General features: G+C 43.5%; 1 protein-coding gene across 3 annotated transcripts; it reads right to left on the bottom strand.

Moving 5' to 3' along the window:
- Positions 1-359: 359 nt before the first annotated feature.
- nde1 (nudE neurodevelopment protein 1) lies at positions 360-22,268 on the bottom strand. 3 transcript variants are annotated; one of them, XM_007893717.2, is made up of 9 exons: positions 22,152-22,268; positions 12,345-12,442; positions 12,080-12,233; positions 7,731-7,879; positions 6,969-7,105; positions 6,676-6,855; positions 6,136-6,227; positions 2,185-2,330; positions 360-1,228 (listed from the first exon to the last, which is right to left on the bottom strand). In XM_007893717.2, the coding sequence occupies exons 2-9, from the start codon at positions 12,428-12,430 to the stop codon at positions 1,135-1,137; spliced, it is 1,038 nt and encodes a 345-aa protein (XP_007891908.1). In that variant the 5' UTR covers positions 12,431-12,442; positions 22,152-22,268; the 3' UTR covers positions 360-1,134. The 3 variants fall into 3 exon arrangements, with proteins under 3 accessions (XP_007891908.1, XP_042197161.1, XP_007891910.1); XM_042341227.1 differs by lacking the exon at positions 22,152-22,268 and adding an exon at positions 15,555-15,792; XM_007893719.2 differs by lacking the exon at positions 22,152-22,268 and adding an exon at positions 14,793-14,996.
- Between the last annotated feature and the right edge of the window lie 132 nt (positions 22,269-22,400).

Genomic DNA, 22,400 nt, shown 5'->3' with positions numbered 1-22,400 from the left:
CATGCGATTTGTTGTCGAGAGTTGCCAGGCTGTGTAATGATATCATTCCCAAGGCTTCTCTGTATACATGACTGTTTGTGGGTCACTGCTGTGCCAATTGGCTACCGTGTTTTCCCCACAAAATATACAGTCAATTCGCTTCAGTTTATTCTGTGAAGCGCTTTGAGACAGACATTTCAAAGACGTGATAAGGCGCTATATATCAAATGCAAGGATTATTATTATTATTTTCCTACTGTACTCACGTGGTTAAGGTGCTTACCTCCAGTTGGTCAGAAACAATGCAATCATTTGTTTGGATTGACAGCCAAAGTAGCAGCAAGTTGTGGGTAATATTCGTAACAAAAAAGCAATGCATGTCATTTGAACAGTTTCCTCCTTTATTTCCCATTCCCAGCCACAGGATATTTACCAACAGCATCAAATGTGCCAAATGCAAATTGGGATCAACAGACAATGGGGGTCAAAGAAGATCAACTTCTGACATACCCGAATATTCAATAGCCATTCAGGTTTACGCGAAAATACTTTTTTCTCTATATTTGTTAAAAAAATGTGCCAGTGACTAATGTTAACATTTTAAGTGCCAATTAGTGACGTCAATAACTTAGATCTAATAATCTTTTTTAAAAAAAGAACCTATATATATAAGAGCTCAAGCTACCGGAGCTAATACGGGAATTACTGTACAACAATTATGCAAGAAAATTTGTACAAATTACTCTTTATACAGGTTGGATTTCATTTGGCCTTTCCACATGTTCCACTATTCCCTCACGGTAGCATGCTTAAATTAAGGAAGTTACCGTAAAATGATAATTGAAACAGAGGTCAATAGAAAGACTCAAACACTGTCGATTTGGGGCCTTTGAATATGAGTTTCAGTCCACTTGCATCGATGCTAAGTACAATACAGTACTGCAATGAAACAGGCCAAACCCCTTCAATATGAAAGATCCATCTTATTTCACTTCAACCTCCACTGAAAATAAGGAACAACGAAAATCAAACTCTTCATTTACTAACCTCGCAACTGGCACCTAAATAGCTCGGTTACAAAAATATCCATGTAAAAAACACTGTAAGAAAACAAACAAACAAACAAAAATGAACGCGCTCAAATGGACAAGGCGCTCAAAGTAAGATTTTGACCACTCCCTGGGGAGACACTGTGGCTTGCGTGCTGACTTTTGGAGTGTGTGTTGCGAATTCCAGCCGTTTGTTTAACCTGAAAATACAATCACTCCGCGTGAGTAACAATACATTCAACTCGCTTCAATGCTCAGCCATTTAAGAGACGATGTGGACTTCAGCACCAACAAGACCAAAACATTCATTGTGCTGTTGCAGCACAGCACGTTAGCGTAAGCTGCTGAGCTGCATCATAGCAAGTTCCCCATCCTGCCTGGACTATTGGGTAAGGGTCGAGGGGAAAGGGAAGTGGGAAAATGGCAGAAAGAGTAAGGCATCCTGACAGAGGGCACAAGGCAAAAAAAAGGCAATCCACCTTCATGCAGTGCAATATTTCATCCCGTGTACTAGATAAGTTATGGATTAATCTAATAAAATAAACCAGCATTGTTAAACTCATTTCTTTAGAAGCCTTTTTTCTTTAGAGGCTAAATTAGTTGATTTATAACATAAAGTCCTGAACATCCATTGCACACAATCCTGGGATTGCTCACACAGTGAAAGTCTGAAGTCAAGAGACTTGATCAACATCAGTTTCTTTCTGATAGAAACACCAACTGACTTTTCTAAGCACGAAACATGGCCATGTTTAGCTGCAATTCACTGTAACCTACCGACATAAACCAGGTACTATTTTGAATATTCCCTCCCCTTCAGCATTTTCCAGGACTCTTTTAGAGAAACTCCAAGGAGCAGAGAGCTATTAAGGCAAGTCCAAAAGACTACTGTGTATTTTGAAGCTGGGGAGAAGAGGATGCTGGTTTGCAAATATTCACCATGTAAGTTTCCCTGTGGATAATGGTCATTTGGGAGAGGTCCTGAGATTCTGTTTCTTTTGAAATGAGGAACCTTTCTCTCTCTCACTCTTCTTTCCACCTCTCCTCCCCCTGAAAAATCTCAGAAAAGTTTCAGAGCTAGGGAACCAACTTCAAGCTGTCCATGCAATCCATTAATCAACGCCTGATAGTTTGTTGAAACAATGGTGTTACCAACCCTTTGTCGTACTGGGTTACACCGACTTTGTGCAACCGGTTGTCATTGTTATCCTTCATTGTACTGTTCCCAAATTGAGCGGACGGCCGGGTTGGAGATTGATCCCAGACAAAATTCCGACAGGATGCAAGCTTGGATTCCAGCGCCTGAAACAAAAGCCACACAACGATCACATAAACCATCACTTCAAAAGCAAATTCCCCTCCACCATCGTCGTCTGAGTGGCCAGAGTCCGTCCGAGTCTTGCCATCAGACGAGAAATGCTGCCTTACTTACATTTAGGTACGGTCTTCCTCATTCTTTCCATGCGAGCTATCCTCCGCAAGCAGTCTCTCATCTACCAACAGTGCCTTGGATTATAGCCAATGTAGCCCGAGAGAGATTGAGCTCATCTCCCTCCCCGCCCCCGCCACTCAAAACCTAGTAGAATTATTGTTCTTTTATATAAAATCAACTTAAAAAGGGCGAATCGATGCACCAGGGTTTTCCAGGCCCGATTGCTATCTGACAACCCCTGCTTGAAAATCGTGAAAATGTTGAAATAAGTTTGATCACTGCGGTCAAATAGAGTGTTGGCAACTGGCTGACTGCTCACACTCCAAGAACAGCAACTTGGATAACAGTCAGTGCCTATGGAAGCTTTATCCCAACAGGAGTCTGTACATATCATGTAACATGGGAAAAGGAGAAGAACATAAAAGTGTGTTTAATGTATCAGCCCTCCCCCACCCTTTCTGAAATATCATCATTGGCACAAAACTGCAGGTTAAATTAAATAATGCAGGATGTAATGTTGGATTGGCGTTATGGATTTATAATGGTCACAGAGGATGTCAAAACTGTCTTTTTGGAAGTTTACCACCTTCCGGGTTTCATGGCCATTTGTGAGACATTGCTGTGGTGCGAGTTGGTTGTCAAGTCGCCCTACAAACACAGTCACTCCACGCTGCAGTAAATCCCGTGAAGCGCTTTGAGACATCCCCGATGTGAAAGGAGCTATACCAAATCCAAGGATTAATTATTATTCTAGACACCACCTTTTGGGAAATTAATACAGCTGGCACGGTCCATGATAGAACAAAATAAAACTAGTCTGTGGAAGAGATTGGGCTTGCTGCACGCAGTAGATGCTTGTAGAGGTGAGGAGTTGCCACCTGGCAACAGCTTGCCTTCAGGGAATGCTATTTGAAGAAAATAATAGAAAAATAATTTGCTGTCACTGCATCATTCCTCGACTCGGAAGGAGCAGTAAATATGTGAGACAATGGATTACACAAGATCCCATCATCGAGGGCAAGCCTGGAAAACTGGGAGGTGAAAGTAAGTCACTTGCACAGAACAATGGAGAATTTTCATTGCAGTATATTGCAGTAAGCAATTTAACATTCTTCCTACGTTCATAGCGTTTCCGTATGACAAGCCTTTACCTCCCTCTCCCCGCCCAAGCGCATGCTCATGGCGTTTGGACAAAGAATTATTTTCTTCCAGTTTTTGTGCCCTCGTAGCTGCCCTCGCCTGCGTGCGATTCACAATCCCCAACCACAAGCCATTAGTGCGAGTGTTTATTATTTCAAGACCGATCCCTTTGAGCCACCAAATCCGAGGGCACTTTTGTGATGAGCAACACATTAGTGAACAGCCAAACAGTTAAATAGTGCAGTTTATTTCTCCAGTCACATAACTGCCTCCATAAATACACAATAAAGATTACAAACAATATATCGGAACACAAGGTTCTCAAAGCCAGGTGTAGACTTCAGTGCCAATAGATCCTTTAGGTCCAGTTCACAGCGACTAGGATAACAAGGTCAACTGATCACGGCTCTACAGTTGCAGTATCTCTTTAAAAAATAGTTCTCAAAATCGTTAACTTTCCAAATTCAGATAACGGTACAGACTTCAGTAGAAAAAAAATTGACACACTTTTTAAGTGCATAAGAGTAACTTTGAAAAGAGATACTCTGTAGATGGACACCATTTCAAAACTACAGTAATTGTCCAGCCAAAGAGCTTAACTTAACAAAACGTTAGCTAAGCAACAAGAACGCTCCATAAGCTGCAATTGCCACACTGAACCTCAGGCTCGGGAAGTGAAGAAGCAGGCAGACAGCATCAGAGTATTACATCAGTTTAGAATCCCAATTCTATACCAGTAAACAGACTACTTGCACTTTGTATTGCTGAAATCCCCTGCTCTAGCCAGCAGTGGGCTCGCCTGACAAACCCAAGTCTGATAGCCCCAACTCCCTCTTCGATGTAAAACTAAAATGCCACCATCTCTTCCCAATGGTAATGCCACAAGGCATGTCATGTTGGCAGTGGATTTCTTTCATGGGATTAGACGGGTTGCAAATGGCCTGTTTATCCCAGTAAGATTACAAACAACTCAACGGTGGGAGCAGAAATGAGAAGCAAATTCCTCCAGAAATCCAGGCACTTGCTTCTTTAAAACCATCCCGAACATCTACTTTTGAGTCAACTGAAGGTCAACGAGACCCTCTCGTGGGAGGATCTCAGTCTGACAGCTTCAAATGACATCTGTGCTCCGCCCAACAGTACCACTGCCCACCAAGCTGCCAATGCACAATACATAAAAATAGCTGGAATGGTTTGTCTTTTTTAAAAAATGTGCAGATCGGCTCTGCCAACTTATTTTCACTCTAAGGTAAGAAGTACAGATTGAGGAACTCGGTGGGACAACGCACAACCAGGTTCTTCCGTGGAGCTGATTGGCATTCGGGAAACACGGTGCAGCTACACGGAATACAGATGGATGCACAGAATAGCAGAGCGTGGGACAAACAAAAAGAAAACAGAATCTCAACCAGGCAGAGTACAGAAACGCTCCAACTTGCACCTTGTTTACACTGCAGGAAGGAAGGTCAAGGTGCAGAAGTGGTTCTGAAACAGCCTGAAGTTGACAAAGTGCAGGGGTGCTGCCTGCTCACAGGATCAGGGGACGCAATTCTAAGGCAAGGTGACAACATGAACATTGTTGTAGGAATTCCTGCACCCACAGTGACTTCCAGATCGCAAGCTCCCCTAAGCCCCCCTCCCCAACCCCAGGCTGCAAACACATTTCTGCAGGATTTCTGGGGAGGGTTGGATGTGAACTGGAAATCTCTGCAGGTTTGGAAGCCCCCATATAGGCAGGAATGTGGAAACAACACAGCAGGTCAGCCAGATGCCAGATAAAAGTGACAGCCAGTGCATATGGTGACACATGGGTGTGACTGCCTCCGGGATGAAGAGCCACCGGTAGTGCACGTGCCTTGAGAGCAACAGCGTCACCTTGTTCAGATTGCAGAGCCCCTGCCATCAGCAGAGCTGCAACGTCAATGGGGCATTAACAGCTACTGTTGACTTAATGGCCCAGGCAAAAGACTCTGAATTGGAAATAATTGCACATTTAAGTAACTCAAAGAGTTCCAAGGATCCACCTTCTGGCTAACGCAATACAACAGATCGATCAAGTCAGGTCAGAGCAAGTCAGTCAAATGCACGTAGTGTTACTTATAATTTTTTTTAAAAAAGAAAAGTAGTGCAGTAGTGCAAACAATTTAGGACAAGAAACTTTTTGCACTTTAAAATGCAAGTGATTAGTGCTCGACGAAAGCAGTAGAGATTCTTATAAAAATAACATTTCAGACCAGTATTGGTTCAGTACCACTTTCACGGTGGAAGGCGTGAGTAAAAAAAACAAGAAAAAAAAAACAGGGGGTAAAAGACTTGCGAACACTTCTATTAAAACCGTGCTTCTCAAATCAGAGAGGTGAAGTATTGCTACAGCCAAGCCATAGGAACAGTATAAACAGTCTCTCCCACAGTGGGAGCGCAACCCATGCCTTAGTTTTTGTACAATTCAATCATAAATCTGTTGAGGTCGGAGAGCATGTCGAGGGGACTTTGGAAATCACAGAAGACGGTGTTTAAAAAGGTCGCAATTCTTACCCCAACTTTCCTAAGCAAGTCTCCTACTATGTTAAGTGCAGATATTCTGGCTGACGGAGTTAGAGGAGTGCTGTTGTAGCCTTCGGGAATACCTTGACAAAAAAAAGAAAGGTTTATTAATAGACACACGTGATGGTTTGGAAAACAACATTAAAACACGAACTGGTATGAATCAAAAAGTAAGTTCCTGGTAATGAATTTTCTAGTACACAGGGAAACCAAGATTGGGACCAGCGAGTAGATGAACTGTGACAAACCCAGGTTTTATTTCCAATCAGTATGGATACCTGACCCAAAGATAACTTGCAGGGGGGGGGGGGGGGGGGTAAAACTGGTCAATGCCCAAGATCAGGGAGAGGAAAATGATCAAATTTCTTTCTTTCAAGGCCACTGGGGTTAGGCGCTCAAGGGCAATATGTGAAACCTGTGGAACCATAGCCAAAAGGTCCTCAAGGAGCGACAAATAAACAAGGAGACAAAAATAAATGTAAGATTCTTCTCAACTTAAATTTAAGTGTAAAATTGGGTGTCTGTACTTACTTTTTGTAAGCAATCCAGGTGTGGCGAACACATTGTTGGGCCTTTTACACGTCAGTGGTGTTGCAGGTGTTGTTACAGATGTTTGTGTGGCTGGGTCAATCTTCTCAGTCTCCAGCAAGGCAATTGCAGGTTTCCTGATAGGCTCCTGTTTCTGTTGCACTGCCAGCTCTTGTCTCAGATCTAGCAGTAAGAGACGAGAGTTTCAATGTACCCTCGAAGCAATGTTGGTGAATTTAACAGAAATATTCCTTACAGTGAATTTGTTTTTTCCTTTTTTTAAAAAATAAACTAACCTCTCGCTTCATCTTTTAGCCTTTGTACTGAAACCAACAGTGTCTCTTTCTCGTCGAGTTCACTCTCCAGGAACGCATTCCTCTCAATCGCCTGGTTCATACGCTGTTCGAAATCATCCAGCGACATAATAGTCGCTCTGTTGCAGGAAGACAAAAAAGGAGGGCGAATAGATTCAAAGGGCATTGAGGATATACATCACGGCAGTCACAAAGAGACTTTCACCAGATTAAATAACGAGTCCAAAGAACTCGGAACTGAGATCCAAATCACTCTGAATTATGGTTTATAATTAATCCCCTCACAGTTCCTGCCAAATCTTTCTAGCCAGTTTTAGACCTTTGTCGTGGTTTTATTGTGTGTAAGAGAGAGAGAGAGAGAGAGTGAGTTTGGCACGTTCTCAGTTCACGCATTTGGAGCTCCTTTCTCCAACTTTAAAATCTCCAAAGGATACAAAATCCCACCACCCTCCCCACCCCCCAAAGAAATGTTTGTCGATTCAACTAAACCATTAATTGAATGAATGGGGCAGAGGAGTGAGCCAGAGTGGTAGAGGGAGGGATTTGAGACGAGGTGGGATACCGCTGGGTGTAATCGAGTGCTGCGTTTCGCCCACAAAATACACAGTCCATCCACTTTACAATTTATTCTGTCAAGTGCTTCGAGATTTTTCAACGACGTGATAAAATGCTATGTCAAATGCAAGATTTATTATGATTACCATATGCAAGGATCATCATTATAAACTCACTGTAGCCCTTTACCTTTTTGCCCGCTCCAGGTCATCATTTGCCTGCTCCAGCTCTCGAATATACTTCTGCAGTTGATCTTTGATAGCTGTGGTTTGAGTGAGTTCATCCTGCAGCATTGTGGTCCGCTTGTAATCCTCCGAATGAAGTGCTTCGAACTTCTCCTGAAATTAAGTGCAAGATTTAGAAATGGAACGGAAATCATCGCACAACACAGAAGCCAGAGCACAGCTTAACACAACAAATAAGCAGTCATTCCTGCTCTTCCCCAGGACCCAAATCCAATGCAACACACGTTATATTTCAAACTAAAATTTACAGTGCAACATTTTAAGCAGTATGCACAAAAAAAGGTACTTTAAATGTTAGAAAGCAAGCCATGTATAAATATGGAGAAGAATAGCCATTCCAGGCAACGTGAGGGAAAGCCCTATGTCTGGGTGGGTAATGGTCTGGCACTAACACACGTGGGAATATATTAAATAATCCCCGCAATTGATATTGGACCTTATCACATTGTCAAGTTGTTTTAAAGCACTTCACAGGATTTTACTGATGGGCATTCAGTAGAATTGGCCCAGAATGCGTTTTTTCTACCATCACAGATTGCTCTCAATTTCTCTTAAAGTTTAGACCAAAGGTTTAAGAAAATTGCCCTGTGCAGCTACTCCTGATAACTTTCCTCAAATGTTCTGCATGAAAAGCCTCTCCATTGTCAGGGCCCTGTGGTTAATGAGGCAGCACATAATGAAAGTCGCTCTTTTCAAGAAAGCCCTTTTGGTTATAGCCGATTCAGAAGCAGTCAGTCAGACAGTTCACTGGACTTATACAGGCCTAACTTCTCCTAAATAGCTGCTGATTGCCACAGACAGTCTCCCTTCATCTGCTTCCAAGCACCAAGTACCAGCCAACTTACAGAAAGCAAACTCCTTTAGCACATTTCAAAGGATTGGAATAGAAACAGAAAAAGGTGGAAGCCTCAATAAGGCCGGCACTGATCACTAAAAGAACATCAATCTACAACATGGATCAGAACTAACAGAAGCAGAGAGAGCGCTACTATTGGCCTTGAAGTGACTCGAACTTATGTATGGGTCGCAAGGCTGTGATGCCTTCCGTAGCCAAATAGGTAGCCGCGATTCACTCTCCAAGATTACAAAACCAAATTCCTGTTTAAAACTATTTCAACATAAAGAAAGAAGACACTTAATATTAGATTAGATAAAGCACCACTGGTAGCATCAGCAGGCCGAAAGAATCAGCAATAAAATAAGGACATGTGTTACACAAACAGCTTTGGTATCTTAAACCCCTTAGCTATTTTGTGAAAACAATTTGTTTGCCTGCAACGACCTCTCACACCAGTACAGCCATTCTTTGTGTGCAAGACTCAGTTGATTGTTCAACTCGGAGGCTGAGAACATCTTTTTTTAAAAAGCTGTTATTTTGTTCCGGACCAAAAATAAAACCCTATGATATTCTCAGTGCCTTCCATCACCGTCACGTGCCATCTACCACGGTGGCCTCAAACGAACCAAAAGATCCGTTCCGCCTAAAGTCTTAACTAAACCTCGGCAAGTCTAAAAGTAGAACAAAAAAATTCAGTTATTCCTGAAAGGTCACCCCATACTTAACAGCAGCGTGAAAATTGCCCCAGAAACATTGTTCCAGTATTCGGTTTCAAAATAGCCTTTCCAGCTTCTAATCCTTGCATTTGATAATCAAGCTTTTCTACTCGATTTGGTTCCAACCAAAGATCTTATCCGTCACTTCCACTTAAAACTGATTGGAAACGTTCCATTTCTTCATATCACACCCCCCCCACCACCATATGATCAGCACAAACAAGCACCCAGCTGACTGTCCAGCTGATTCTAGCATCAATGAACTCCCTGTTTCTTCGCCACTTGTTTGCATTGGGGCAACAGAATTAATAATGTCTCTGTGCCCTGCTTTAGAAAGGGATGCATTCACTTCTTCCAACGCCAACTTGTTCACCATAACCTGAGAACAGCAGTTGAGAATTTATGACAACCTCAACCGTGCATAAAGAGATACACTTCCTATAAAAACAATTCCAAGCGGTTGCCGTTGGCATATTGTGTTCTGTGTAACAAGGTACAGTTGTGACTTTTGAAGCTTTTTATTCGCCCACAAAATACAGTCAATTCACTTTATAGTATATTCTGTGAAGCGCTTTGAGACGTCTTGAAGACGTGATAGGGAGCTATATCAAATGCAAGGATTATTATTATTAATTCAATGATAAACTCGGGATATGAGAAAATCAAAGGGCACCGACTGGGGCTGGAGCCTATTATTCTTTCAAATGTCATTTTGCTTTATCCGGTCGGCACAAAGGAATAATCAAAGTGCTTAATTGTGAAACAAAATAAATCTGATAACGTTTACGGTGATAGTTGCAGGTCAGCGCCATTCAGAAGGTCTGACCTCCCTTCGCCACTGTTAACTACCTGAACTATTGCCAGATCAGCACCAGCACTAACTGGACCGAACACAGAGGTCGGATCTCATGCCACTGCTCGAATGGCAGTCAGCCAGTGCACACTAACTACAAGCCATGCAATCCAAATTAGATACATTGCTCCTACTGCCAATTCTCTCTTTAACCACCCGCCCAGTGAAAAGATTTCAAGCGCCAAATGGCCTTGGGAAACTCAACGGTCAACTTTGTTTTTCTTATATAAAGGTAATCTAAGCTAACAAGCAGCGAGACCGTTCTACTGAATTAGAACACGTGCATTTGAGCACACACGGCGCCTAAATGATGGCACTGAACCCGCATAAATGGGAGCGATGACACACATGGCACTGACTAATTTGCGGAGGTATGAAACAGCATTTTTCAGGGTTATTTGGAAATTGAATATATAGCTACATCAGCACAAGCACTACAAAACCACTCCCGCAGAATCACATTCCTCAGGCACAGATATAAATAACCAATCACTAGTTTCGTTGATGTGAAACAAAACTGCACACCGTGATCTGAAGGACTAAAAGGGCAAGATGGTGCAGTGCAGCATTGCAGTCCAGGTTTGGATCTAGTGTAAAATGAAGAGACAAAACAAAGGTCTCCTCTTTCTGCTGCGAGAGGTGTTTGGACATGATCTACCCATTTCCCAGCAAGTAGCAGAAGCCACAAAAACTAACCCAACCCAGATTTTGGCACACAAACCTGCATTTATATAGCACCCTTCACAAAGGAAAATGTCTGAGCATTTTATTGTAACGGGGTCAGAGTCGAGAGGGGAGGATGGGGCCAAAGGGAGGTCAAAGAGGTAGTTTTTTTTTAACTAATAAAGGCACATTGGTTATGATAGTCAAAGTCGCTAGAATGACCCACACGAAAAGCAGAAACATTTACACTGTAGGGATGATCGAGATTGGGATTCAAGTCACTGATAGCCTCATGTGTGTGGCAGTGCATCCAAAAAGCATTGCTGCTGGTCACAAATGCAGCGGGAGAGTCTTTCACATATATATGTATGGAGTACTTGACAATAACTGTCATATAATAACATCAGTCACCTGGGTCAAATATTCCCTTACAAAATTGTCAGTACATTTCTTAGTACATTCTTTGAGATGCCCTCCCATGAAACATGCCATATCAAATATAAGGATTATTATATAATTCTTAATTATAATGCCTCAGGCCACATGTTATAGCAAAGCTCGGGAAAATGCTCAGGGACATTAGGCAGTGGTTGACATCACTTTGTGTGCTTCGGCTTTAGCTAAAATAAAACGATTTGTAGGCAGTCAGGTCACAGTCAACATCACTCACTGCACGCGCACACAGACCATGTCCACATGTTCAGGAAGTGCCACTGTCATTACTTCCTCCACTGAGCAATGCCAGTAGTGGTTCCTGCACAGGGATGTCCCTATAATTACCAGCCTCCTGTTGCTGCTCGCGAGTTTCCTACTGACTGAAAGGAGTTGACCCACTTGGAAGATTCTTTCTCCTACCCCCACCCCACCGCAAAACAACAAATCAGTAGAAAATAGTAGAGAAGACCATTTTTGTAAATAAAAGACAGACTTCACATCAGTAGCAATTATAAGCATTAAAAGAAATATCTTCAAACGCAGCTTTCCTTACACCAACACAGGCTGAGCATTAGCTGCGCCTGCACGTTACACTCCCAACGCCAAAAATAGTATAATTGCTGGAGGGAAGACGAGAGGGATCCTGTCCAAGGAGTTGCTTGACAGAGACACTTTTGCATTATCATCAATAATACCCCTCACCTTTACAGCATTAAAGGAGTGCAACAAAAACACTCCCTTCTACAATTACACAAAGGGGCAACGTTTTGCATGTCCAACAAACGTACCTTGAATAACTCGAGTTCGCTACGGATCCGCTGGTTGTCGGACAATAGGTCCCGGTTTCTACTTTCAGCGTGCTCTAACTGAGTCTCCAGTTCAGCTTCCAGTTCCCGACTTCCTTCCTGAAACTCAATTAGCTCTTCCCGAGCCTCTTGTGCACTGAAGAAAACAGGACAAATAGTTTTTTTTATTTTAAATATTCCAAAGATTTTAGGTCAAAAGGTTTCCCCCCAATGCAGCCCTCGTCTATTCAAACACACACACACTTACCATTGTTTGTACTTCAGTGCAAATTCCTTCCAGTAACCAATTTCTTCTGCCACTGAATTAAATGTTTGATTTTCCAATTCATCCATTGCGAAACCTCCCTAGAGTCAGCATTCAAGGATAAAATGAGAAATTAATGCACACTATTATGAGGGGTAAAAGTAAACGTATTCTGTGAACATCATTCTTTTGACATGACAACCTCACTTAGCCAGGCAAACGTTCAGCTATCCCAGTCACCAGACAAGTAACTGTTGGCAAGCAACTTACAGTGACGTTAGTGTCATCAGCAACAGAAAATAGCAACACTGACGGCTATTTCTGTTCATTTATTTTTAATAAAATGAATTCTGTTTAGTTTTCTGGCAATAAATCTTGCCCAAAGCCTATTTCTCTTGAAAATAAGAACGCAGCACAAGATGACTGAAGGAGCTTTGAAAAGCTGTATGTACCACACAGTTGACAACACTGAAACCGCAAGCGCAAAGCTTCATGAAATTGTGAATAGCCTGAAAGTAGTTACAAAGTTTTTTGTAAACAAGTATTTCAGACGACTTGTTTTTAAAAGGCGGCCTCAATGCTTCTTAAAAAATGTTTTAAGAAAAATGCATTATTGCTTTTGTTTAGTTTATTATGCAGATTCAGACAGTAAATCCACATCATAAAGGAATATTTCTCTCCCACACTTCATTCTGTACTTCGGGACAACCCAACATCAGAACCTCACCCATCATTTGGCTTACGTGAAAAACATACCATACACTCCTGAAATATGTACTTCAGAAGTGAATGAATTAAGCAATAAGGAGAAAAGGAATAGCGGGCAATCTGACAAAATGGAGGAACAGACTCAAAAAGCTAAATGGCTTACACACTTACAACGCAGCCAAGATTCACCTTAAAAATGCACCACTGATGTACTGTAAGAACAGCACATGATGGGCCTTCATGACTCAAATATCAAATTCATGTAAAGTTGCAGAACAAGACTGGAGAGAATAGGAGCAGAAGACTATGAAAGTCCTTAAAGGATTAATGAGTTCTGAGTAAACTAAAATTGGGGAAGTTGATAAACCCATGATTAAAACTGTTTTCAAGTTGGGACCTTATGATCTGGACCTTATGATATGACGGGGGGGGGGGGGGGGGAATCAAGTGCTTTTAAAATAATTGCAAACAAGTTTTGCAACAGCTTTTACGGAAAATTGAGACAATGGTGTGAACAGGTTCAGAAAAATTGCTTAAAATGAGTACAGCAAATTCCTCGACAAAATTACAATGGATTCATTTCAGTGTCTCATTCAGGGGTCAGCTGACACAGCTCACAATTAATCCTTCAGTGTCTTCAAGCAATTATAACATATTTAGAATGTATTATAATTATAACAGAGCAATTATAACAGATTGCACCAGGAAGAGTTTATAAATTGCTTTAGAATGCTTTACAACTTCCCCCAAAACTCCCTGAGTGGATCAAGAACGTTACACAGCAATTCTGTACCAAACTCACTTATTCGGGTAAAACTGTTGAATCTTTTTCAGTGAAAATCACATGAAAATTGTTGCTAATACCTTACACTGGTGCTTGATAAAACATCAGCTGTAACTTTGAAGCTACAGTTAGAATTTCACAACATATCACCTCCACCTCCACTTGATCCAAGGAAATCATCGGGATTCGAGGGTGGGCAGTGTCGGGACACGTTCGACAAAATTACTCTCCAACCACAGTGATTTGAGATGAAAATCAAAGCAATTTGACAAGTGACCGGTACGTTTGGCCCGCCATCCCCAAACCTTCATTTGATTAGCCCACAGATTTGCTGAACTTACGCTATTGTGCACTCCCTTTTAACACTGATTTATCTGGAACTCCACCCCAGAGCCCCCCCTCCCACCCCAATACATTTTTTAAGCCCACCTCAAGACTCATCTCTGTATATAATAAGGGTAAGATCGCGATATCACTTTATCAAGGAATTGTATACTGTGTCTGGTCCAATTTGATGGCAATACAGTTGGTTCAAACCCTCTGTAAATACATTGCGTAAACACAGTACACTGCCGTTAGAATCATATTACCAGACGTCAGAGAAATTAAGCGTTTCCAACTCCAATGGCTGATAAACAAGGCTGAAACATCAATGGGAAACAGTTCTGATTCACTGGTTTAAAAAAAAACGCCGTGATGATAATAATCCTTTCATTTGATATAGAGCCTTGTCAGGTCATTGAGACGTCTCAAAACGCTTCGCAGAATAGATTGTAAAGTGGATTCCCTGTGTATTTTGTGACGTCAACCGCTTGGACAACTCGAGTTAGAAACTGACCGGGATCATAACGGTGTGGTCACAAGGCAGTCAAACCTGGTCCCAACCAACACTTGCGCTCTGCATCACAGTAATATTTAGCAAACTCATTGCAATGGTCTCCAGTCTCGATAGAACTGACCTGACAACTCTTGCGGCAGAGAGATTTGCTGTTTAACCCCAGGCCACCGAAGCCAAACCGGTAAGAGAAACCTTGTGCAAACTGCAACACGTTCGACCCAAGTTGTTTTTTTTTTAAAAAAAAATAAAAACCCCAAAGCAAACCGGGTTGAAGGACCACATCGATTCGATTGAAAATAAAAGCTCGGGCAAGAAGACGTGGCCTTGAGATTCTTTTCAAGGGGAGTTCAAAACTGAGACAGAGCGAATGACTCTATTGTTCGTCATCCAGTTATTTCCACTGGGAAAAAAAAATCTTAAAATCGAAACATTTTTCTTTTAAACACACACACATATCTATGTATATATATATATATGAGAATAAAAATACTGGTTTTAAACTTCTGGGCTTTTTTTTTTGCACCCAACCCCACCTTCCTTCATTAACAATGATTTGAATGGGGGGGTTTGGGGGGTGTTTTGGGGGGGTTTTGGGGGGGGGGGGTTGAGAGGGGGGAAGGTACTGACTCGATATTAAGATCTGACACGTGGCAAAATCTTGGGACTTGGTTTACATGAGTCTTAGCAGTAAACAGGGAAGGAAGTCAGTCGTTTGGCTGGAAAGGGTTTTATAGGCAGCAGTTACAGGCTGAGCCATCAGGGAGCGAGTGTCCCCCCTCTCCCCCTCCTCACTGGGACTCACTGGCAATTGGGAGCATTTCCCCATCAACAACAACAACAAAATGACACAGTTCCCCCGATACAGTAACAGGACGGTACTTGCCGAGTGGGCGAGAGACTCCATCCCGTCTGTCTGTCTGTCTGTCTCTGTCTGTGTCTGTGTGAGTTTTGCTACAAAACAATGAAACCAAACCGACCACAGGAGGGACGGGAAGGGAGGGAGACGTCCGACTGTCTGTGTCTGTCTGTCTGTCTGTGGGCCGCCGCTTGGTTACAGAAGGCAAGGATCCCCTGCTCGCTCTGGCCGGCTCTCTGGCTCTCCCTGGCTCTCTCCCCCCCTGGCCGGCTCTCTGGCTGTCTCCCCCCCCCCCCCGGCTGTCTCTCCCCCCCCCCCCGCTGTCTGGCTGGCTCTCTCTCTCTGGCTGTCTGGCTGGGGATGGCTCTCTCCCCTTGGCTGTCTCTCTCTCTCTCTCTGGCTCTCTCTCTCTCTCTCTGGCTCTCTCTCTGGCTGTCTGGCTCTCTCTCTCTCTCTCTGTCGCTCTCTCTGGCTCTCTCTCTCTCCCCCTGGCTCTCTCTGGCTGTCTGGCTCTCTCTCTCTCTCTGGCTCTCTCTCTCTCCCCCTGGCTCTCTCTGGCTGTCTGGCTCTCTGTCTCTCTCTCTGGCTGTCTGGCTCTCTGTCTCTCTCTCTGGCTGTCTGGCTCTCTGTCTCTCTCTCTGGCTGTCTGGCTCTCTCTCTCTCTCTCTGTCGCTCTCTCGCTCTCTCTGGCTCTCTCTCTCCCCCTGGCTGTCTGGCTCTCTCTCTCTCTCTCTCTGGCTCTCTCTCTCTCTCTCTGGCTGTCTGGCTCTCTCTCTCTGGCTCTCTCTCTCTGGCTGTCTGGCTCTCTCTCTCTCTCTGTCTCTCTCTCTCTCTCTCTCTCTGGCTGTCTGGCTCTCTCTCTCTGTCTCTCTCTCTGGCTGACTCTCTCTCTGGCTGGGGTTGGGTCCGGGCGGTTCCGATCTCTTTAAATCCAAACCACCACAACTCTCGGCTGCGATTGGTCCACCACCAATGTAACCAATCGCGCCGCGCCTGACGTCACCACCGCCTCCAAACACTGAACACGTCACACACTAAACCCCTCCCCCACACAACACACTGAACCCCCACCCCCCCACCCTCATACACACAGTACATACACACTAACCCCCAATACATACACAGTACATACACACTAACCCCCAATACATACACAGTACATACACACTAACCCCCAATACATACACAGTACATACACACTAACCCCCAATACATACACACAGTACATACACACTAACCCCCTCCTATACACACACAGTATATACACACTAACCCCCACCCCCATACATACACAGTATATACACACTAACCCCCCATACATACAGTATATACACATTAACCCCCCTTATACATACATAGTATATGCACACTAACCCCCTCCGAAACACACACACAGTATATACACAATACCACCCCCACCCCCAGTATATACACAATACCACCACCCCCACCCCCCACACCCACACACAGTATATACACACTGAACACACACACGTATACTTACTGGGCTCAGCCCACACTGACTGTGCTCACTCATTGCCAATGACTCAAAGTCACTGGCTGCTGACTCACTACACGTCATGCCAATGTTTTCCTATTCCAGGAACTCTCGGATTGTTTCCCTCCGATTTGAGATCGACTGCACTTCCTTTAGTATCTTTGAATTTGTTTTCATCTACCAGCTAACTGGCAAGCGTGAACCCAGCTCTCTACTCAAGAGTCCCCAAACTAAATTACTATTCTACGTATGGCTTCCATTTGTCTGTTGTGAAATGCGCACTCTCTTCTCAAAGAGATGTATCCTGCTTCCCCAATCCCGGAAAGTTTAGGCACACATTGGAAAGAGTCAAGGCTCGGGGACCTAAACCAGGCATTGGGGTACTGCTGGTACTGGAAGACTGAGTCAACTGCCTTAGAAGGTCAACTCTGCTGATTTTCCGTTGTTAAGCATGTTATCTTGTGAGTCACCTGAGCCCGAGACCCATTCACCTACAAAACACACAGTATCTACATTTTACAACATATTCCTGTGAAGTGCTTTGAGATAACCTCCCGACTTGAAACGCGCTATTTTATATGTAAGGATTACTAGGATTATCTTTCTGAGTCAGTTTCTCAGATTGGAGCCTTGCTTCCAGGAGGCGTGACCATGAGTCAGTCGCACCCAACATCCAGCAGATGGATTTGCCACTATGAATTCCCATTCAAACCTTTATTGAATACTAGTTAGGGTGTCCCCATGTATTTTTATCTTAACAGTATTTATTGCAACTTCATGCGAGTCCCACCCAGTGCACCAAGCAAGACATTTGCTGATGTACAGCACTGTACATTAGCATTATTTATTACAAGTATGCATAATAATAATCCTTGCATTTGATATAGCGCTTTTCACATCTTCTAGATGTCTCAAAGCGCTTCACAGAATACACTGTGAAGTGAATTGACTGTATATTTGTGGGCGAAACACAGCAGCCAATTGCAATATTATCAGACATGTAGAATAAGGAAACCTGCCCAAGGTTTCGCCCTGCCGGGAATCAAACCCAGGTCTCCCATTTACTCTAACCACTGAACTAAAGGACTCCACAGGAACAGTGCCTTATTGTATCTCAAGAGAAAACTATACAAACTGCAAGAAAACAGGTTAATGGCTCATGAGTTATCTAATCAAAGAGAATAGAGTAACAGGTGCCATCTAAACATAAGTGTGTGCTACATCTGGAATATGGATGAATCGGAGACATTCACACCTATGATTAAATGCTTGCCTAAGAGATGCATTCCCCCCCTCCACAAAACCCCACAACATAAAGGGAACTATATTAAACTAGGTGCCTTGTGACAATGAAAAAAAGGAACATAAAGTCATACTGAAATATTTTTTATTTCTTTAAAACATACAGTACTCCAATCCCATTTCCCTGTTCTTTCCCCCTTGTCTGTGCTGTAGCTTGCTCTCCCAGTGGAGTTAGGTAGTAACGAACAATTATATTGCATTATTACAGTAGATACACATTCAGAGCTTTAACAGCACTTATGGACCCTAGTTAAAATCCCAAATTGAGGCTCCCGCATTGGCTCAATCGTATTGTGTGAAATTCAGCTGCACAGATCCAAAACATTCCAGGATCAATTTCTAGTCTGTGCTGATTTACCCGATCTCAGCTGGCTGTGTTTGGATGTCAGATAAAGATTGGATTGAGCTCAGCTCTATTGCTATCAATGGTTGAATTTTATCAGCAGTTGCTGTCTAAACCTAATACATTAACAATAACTTGTGTGAGGTATTGGTGGGTATCCAGAATTGAACTTCCAGCACTTTTAAAGAGAGTGGAGTGAAAATGGAGAAATTAAAAACTAGTCTTTCCATACCTGCCTCCTTCTTGTGAGCCAAATGTTTTAAACACAATTTAATATTATGTCTTGCAAAGCAGCAGTAAATTTAGCTTTTATAATATGTGCATGTCAGAATATCTTAAACAAAACCCAGGACCATTTTTCTGACATGTAATCTGCAATATAAAAAAAATCAATTGAAGACTGCAAGCAAACATCCTTAATGATCCAGGCTTCTGTTGCTACATTTTGGATTTGGAGGATGTGCAAAAAGTAATACAAATCTGTTTCCAAATTAAATGTAGGGAGGGGGTGGAGGGAGGAGGGCAGAATATCATACATAAAGGGCTCTTCCTCATTTGTAAGAAAGCTTTCAGAAACTTTAAACCCTGGGACATATTTTAATATTCTGGTTGCTCACAAGACAACACAAACTCTTGTAAATAATCATGTGCCCAAACTATTCTGGTTGCAACAAATTTTCCCTTGACACATGGTTAACTCTCCCCGTGAGAAATTCTCAGAGAGAAGGCAAAGAAGCCTTTCAGCATCTTTAACAACATCTCGCATTCTCACCACACATTTACAATAGGCTCATTTTACAAAGGGACCTATTGATCACCACAAATAGCAAATTCAAATGCAAATAGGGTTCCCTGCAAGCTTCCTTTTTGTAGCATTTGTGGTCTTGATTTAGATCCTAATTTCCCATCATCACGCAAGAAAACACAAGTGCTGTAATGTTGAACAGGGGGGAAAAAAGTGCATAAAGTGCTCGATTTTGATCACCAGCTGCTCAGCAACATGAAAATCAAAACACTTAGTTTAAACCCAAGTTAGACTTTGAAAGTAAGATTTACAAAAAACAGTGCAACAAGCACAGCTCTGTCGTACCAAAAATTAAAAACAGTGGGTCAGTATTTTTTTTGCACAAGGCTTTTGCAGTTAATTTCAACAAAACATACTGTCCTTTTAGCAGTCTTTCCTCTGTCTCTTTTAGATTCGGCCAGTTGTCTATAGCTGGGAGAGGGGTGCATTTTTACCACAAGCTGTGGTGCCCCACAATGGAGCATACACATTTCCTAAGTGAATAGTGTGTACAAAGCACAGGCATATCTGTTTTCCCAGGTTTATCAAAGCAAATTTTACATGCATAAGTTAATATGTGAGAGTCCGGTCTCTACACTGTGTTTGTTTTCCTTTCAGCAAGAACGTCAGTTTAAAACCACAAAATAAAATACTGCGACAAACAGATGGTACTGATAGTGTTAGGTGAAACTTTCCCAAACGGACTGGCTGGAATTCTGACCTTGCCATGTAGAACTTTAAATGCTGAATTAAAATCACTTTGATTTATACTGCTACAGCACACATTAAGATAAAGAAAAATAGTTTGTGCATGACTAAAATAACAGCAAAAGTTCCACAAACTACAGTAAATACATTATGACATTTAATTTGTAATGGCATTTGCTGTTTAACCAACAGTAAATATTGCTATTTAGAATTTTTAATTAACTTTATGGGGAAAAAATAAAACTACGATTGTGCACCTACAACCATTTGATTTCAAGCAATGAACATTTCTGATGCAATACACACATAGTAGGTGTTTCGAGAAGTAGCGATAATAAAATTATGAATTATACTGCTGTAGACGCTCCTCCTGTATGTGGATAATATAAAATCATGCATAACACATTTACTCCTCTTTATAGTTTGGGAAATCATCAAATAGCTTTCCAATAAGTATCTTGTGTGATAATTGTGATAATCATAAGAAGACAGGAAAAGAGCACTCTTAAGAAGTCTAAATATCTAATGCGTTTTCACAATTGAACGGCAGTACAATTCCCAAACACAATAAATATGCGCACACAGTAAGAATTCAGCTTGAATGTTTCAAGAATTTTGAAGGCAGTGTACTTGTAGAAATAGGCAGACAGAAAATAAACTTCGAATATTTACTCGACTGCTTCACCATTTAAAGAAAACTCACAGCACCTCTCATCTTTTTAATCTCATTCCCCCACATCATGCAACACTTGCTTCCCAAGTGTCTAATCCTTTTACTTCCTAAATGTACGTGAATCAATCACCCTTTTCAACAACTCGACTGATTATTCAGTGTTTGCATTGTCGTGCATGCCTTGCTTGAATTCAATGAGACTCCCACAACCGTGCGAGGTTATCAGGATTCACTTTTAACCAGTCTCCCCATCTGTCGGCTCGCCTAGACTTCCCACCCTCCTTTCCTTCCATGCGGAATCACTCCCTTTTCAAGCCTTGGGAAAATTGCGGCCAGAATGCCAAGAATTGGTCCGACGCTGGGCAGGTGCGCGCAACTGGCCGCCTGCCGCGTTTCACCTGCAAAAACACACAGTCACTACGCTTCGCAGTATAATTCCGTGAGGCGCTTTGCGACGTCTCGACGATGCGATGAGGCGCCAAACTAATATGCAAGGGTTGTTATTACTATTATTGTTATTATTATAACTGCTCGACGCTCTGCAAAGTTACACAGCGGCCATCCTCAAAAGGGGGTTAAGGGAGGGGGTGAGGCGATGAGAAGCGAAGGTCTCCCTTGCGGTCAAGTGTTCGTCGCTTCTCTCCCACAGGCAACTCAGGCCCCTCACACCCACCCCCTCGAGAGGTCGCGCGAAACTCCCCGAGGAACGACAGACCTGCCTCGACGGTCAACTCGCACCTACTTAACCCCACGCCACACCACACCGAGCCCCGCCACGCCAGCCGCCACACATAATACACAAACAACAACTTGCATTGATCTATATACAAGTGCCTTTCACCCGGGGGAGAGGGGGGGGGAGAGGGGGGGAGGGGAGGGGGGGGAGGGGAGAGGGGGGGGAGGGGAGAGGGGGGGAGGGGAGAGGGGGGGGAGGGGAGAGGGGGGGGAGAGGGAGGGGAGAGGGGGGAGGGGAGGGGAGGGAGGGGAGGGAGGGGAGGGGGGGGAGGGGAGGGGAGGGGAGAGGGAGAGGAGGGGAGAGGGGAGAGGAGGGGAGAGGGGAGGGGAGGGGAGAGGGAGGGGAGGGGAGAGGAGAGGGGGGAGAGAGAAGGGGGGAGGGGTTAGCGCCCCGGGAGCGCCTCACTTTACAGTCACTACACTGCGCGGTGATATTCTGTGAAGCGCTTCGAGACGCCTCGACGAACGCGACAAGGCGGCTGATAACAAACGCGAGGATGACCGTGAGGAAGAGTGGTGTGTGTGTGCGTGTGTGTGTAAAAAAAAACACAACGTTAAAAACCTGCAGAGCAGAGACTAACCGTCGGAGCGACGAGACGCGGACGAACGAAATACAAACCGCGAGCGCCAACGGCTTCTCCCACCCCCTGCGAGCGGGGGGCGGGAAACCCCGGAGCCACTCCGCCTTACGGCAGTGAGGCGTCCGCCCGGCCCTGTCCCACTTTGCGACCCGCGAGCGCTCGCCTGCGGGCGGCGTTTGCGACACCGTTTATAAAAGCCCTCACGACGGCAAGTCAGTGACGTCAGGAGGAAGAGCGCGAGCGGCGGGT

The sequence above is a fragment of the Callorhinchus milii genome, unplaced genomic scaffold (assembly GCF_018977255.1).
Source record: "Callorhinchus milii isolate IMCB2004 unplaced genomic scaffold, IMCB_Cmil_1.0 Scaffold16, whole genome shotgun sequence".
Taxonomy (NCBI): domain Eukaryota; kingdom Metazoa; phylum Chordata; class Chondrichthyes; order Chimaeriformes; family Callorhinchidae; genus Callorhinchus; species Callorhinchus milii.
Note: the sequence above shows the minus strand (reverse complement) of the source record. Positions and strands in the feature narration are given on the sequence as shown.

Coding starts and splice junctions, on each gene's coding strand:
- nde1 (XM_042341227.1), bottom strand. CDS start 15,575: ATGGAGTCTCTCGCCCACTCG. Junction 6,856..6,968: donor GCTAAAAGATGAAGCGAGAG/GTTAGTTTATTT, acceptor TCTTACTGCTAG/ATCTGAGACAAGAGCTGGCA. Junction 6,228..6,675: donor ACCTGGATTGCTTACAAAAA/GTAAGTACAGAC, acceptor TTTTTTGTCAAG/GTATTCCCGAAGGCTACAAC.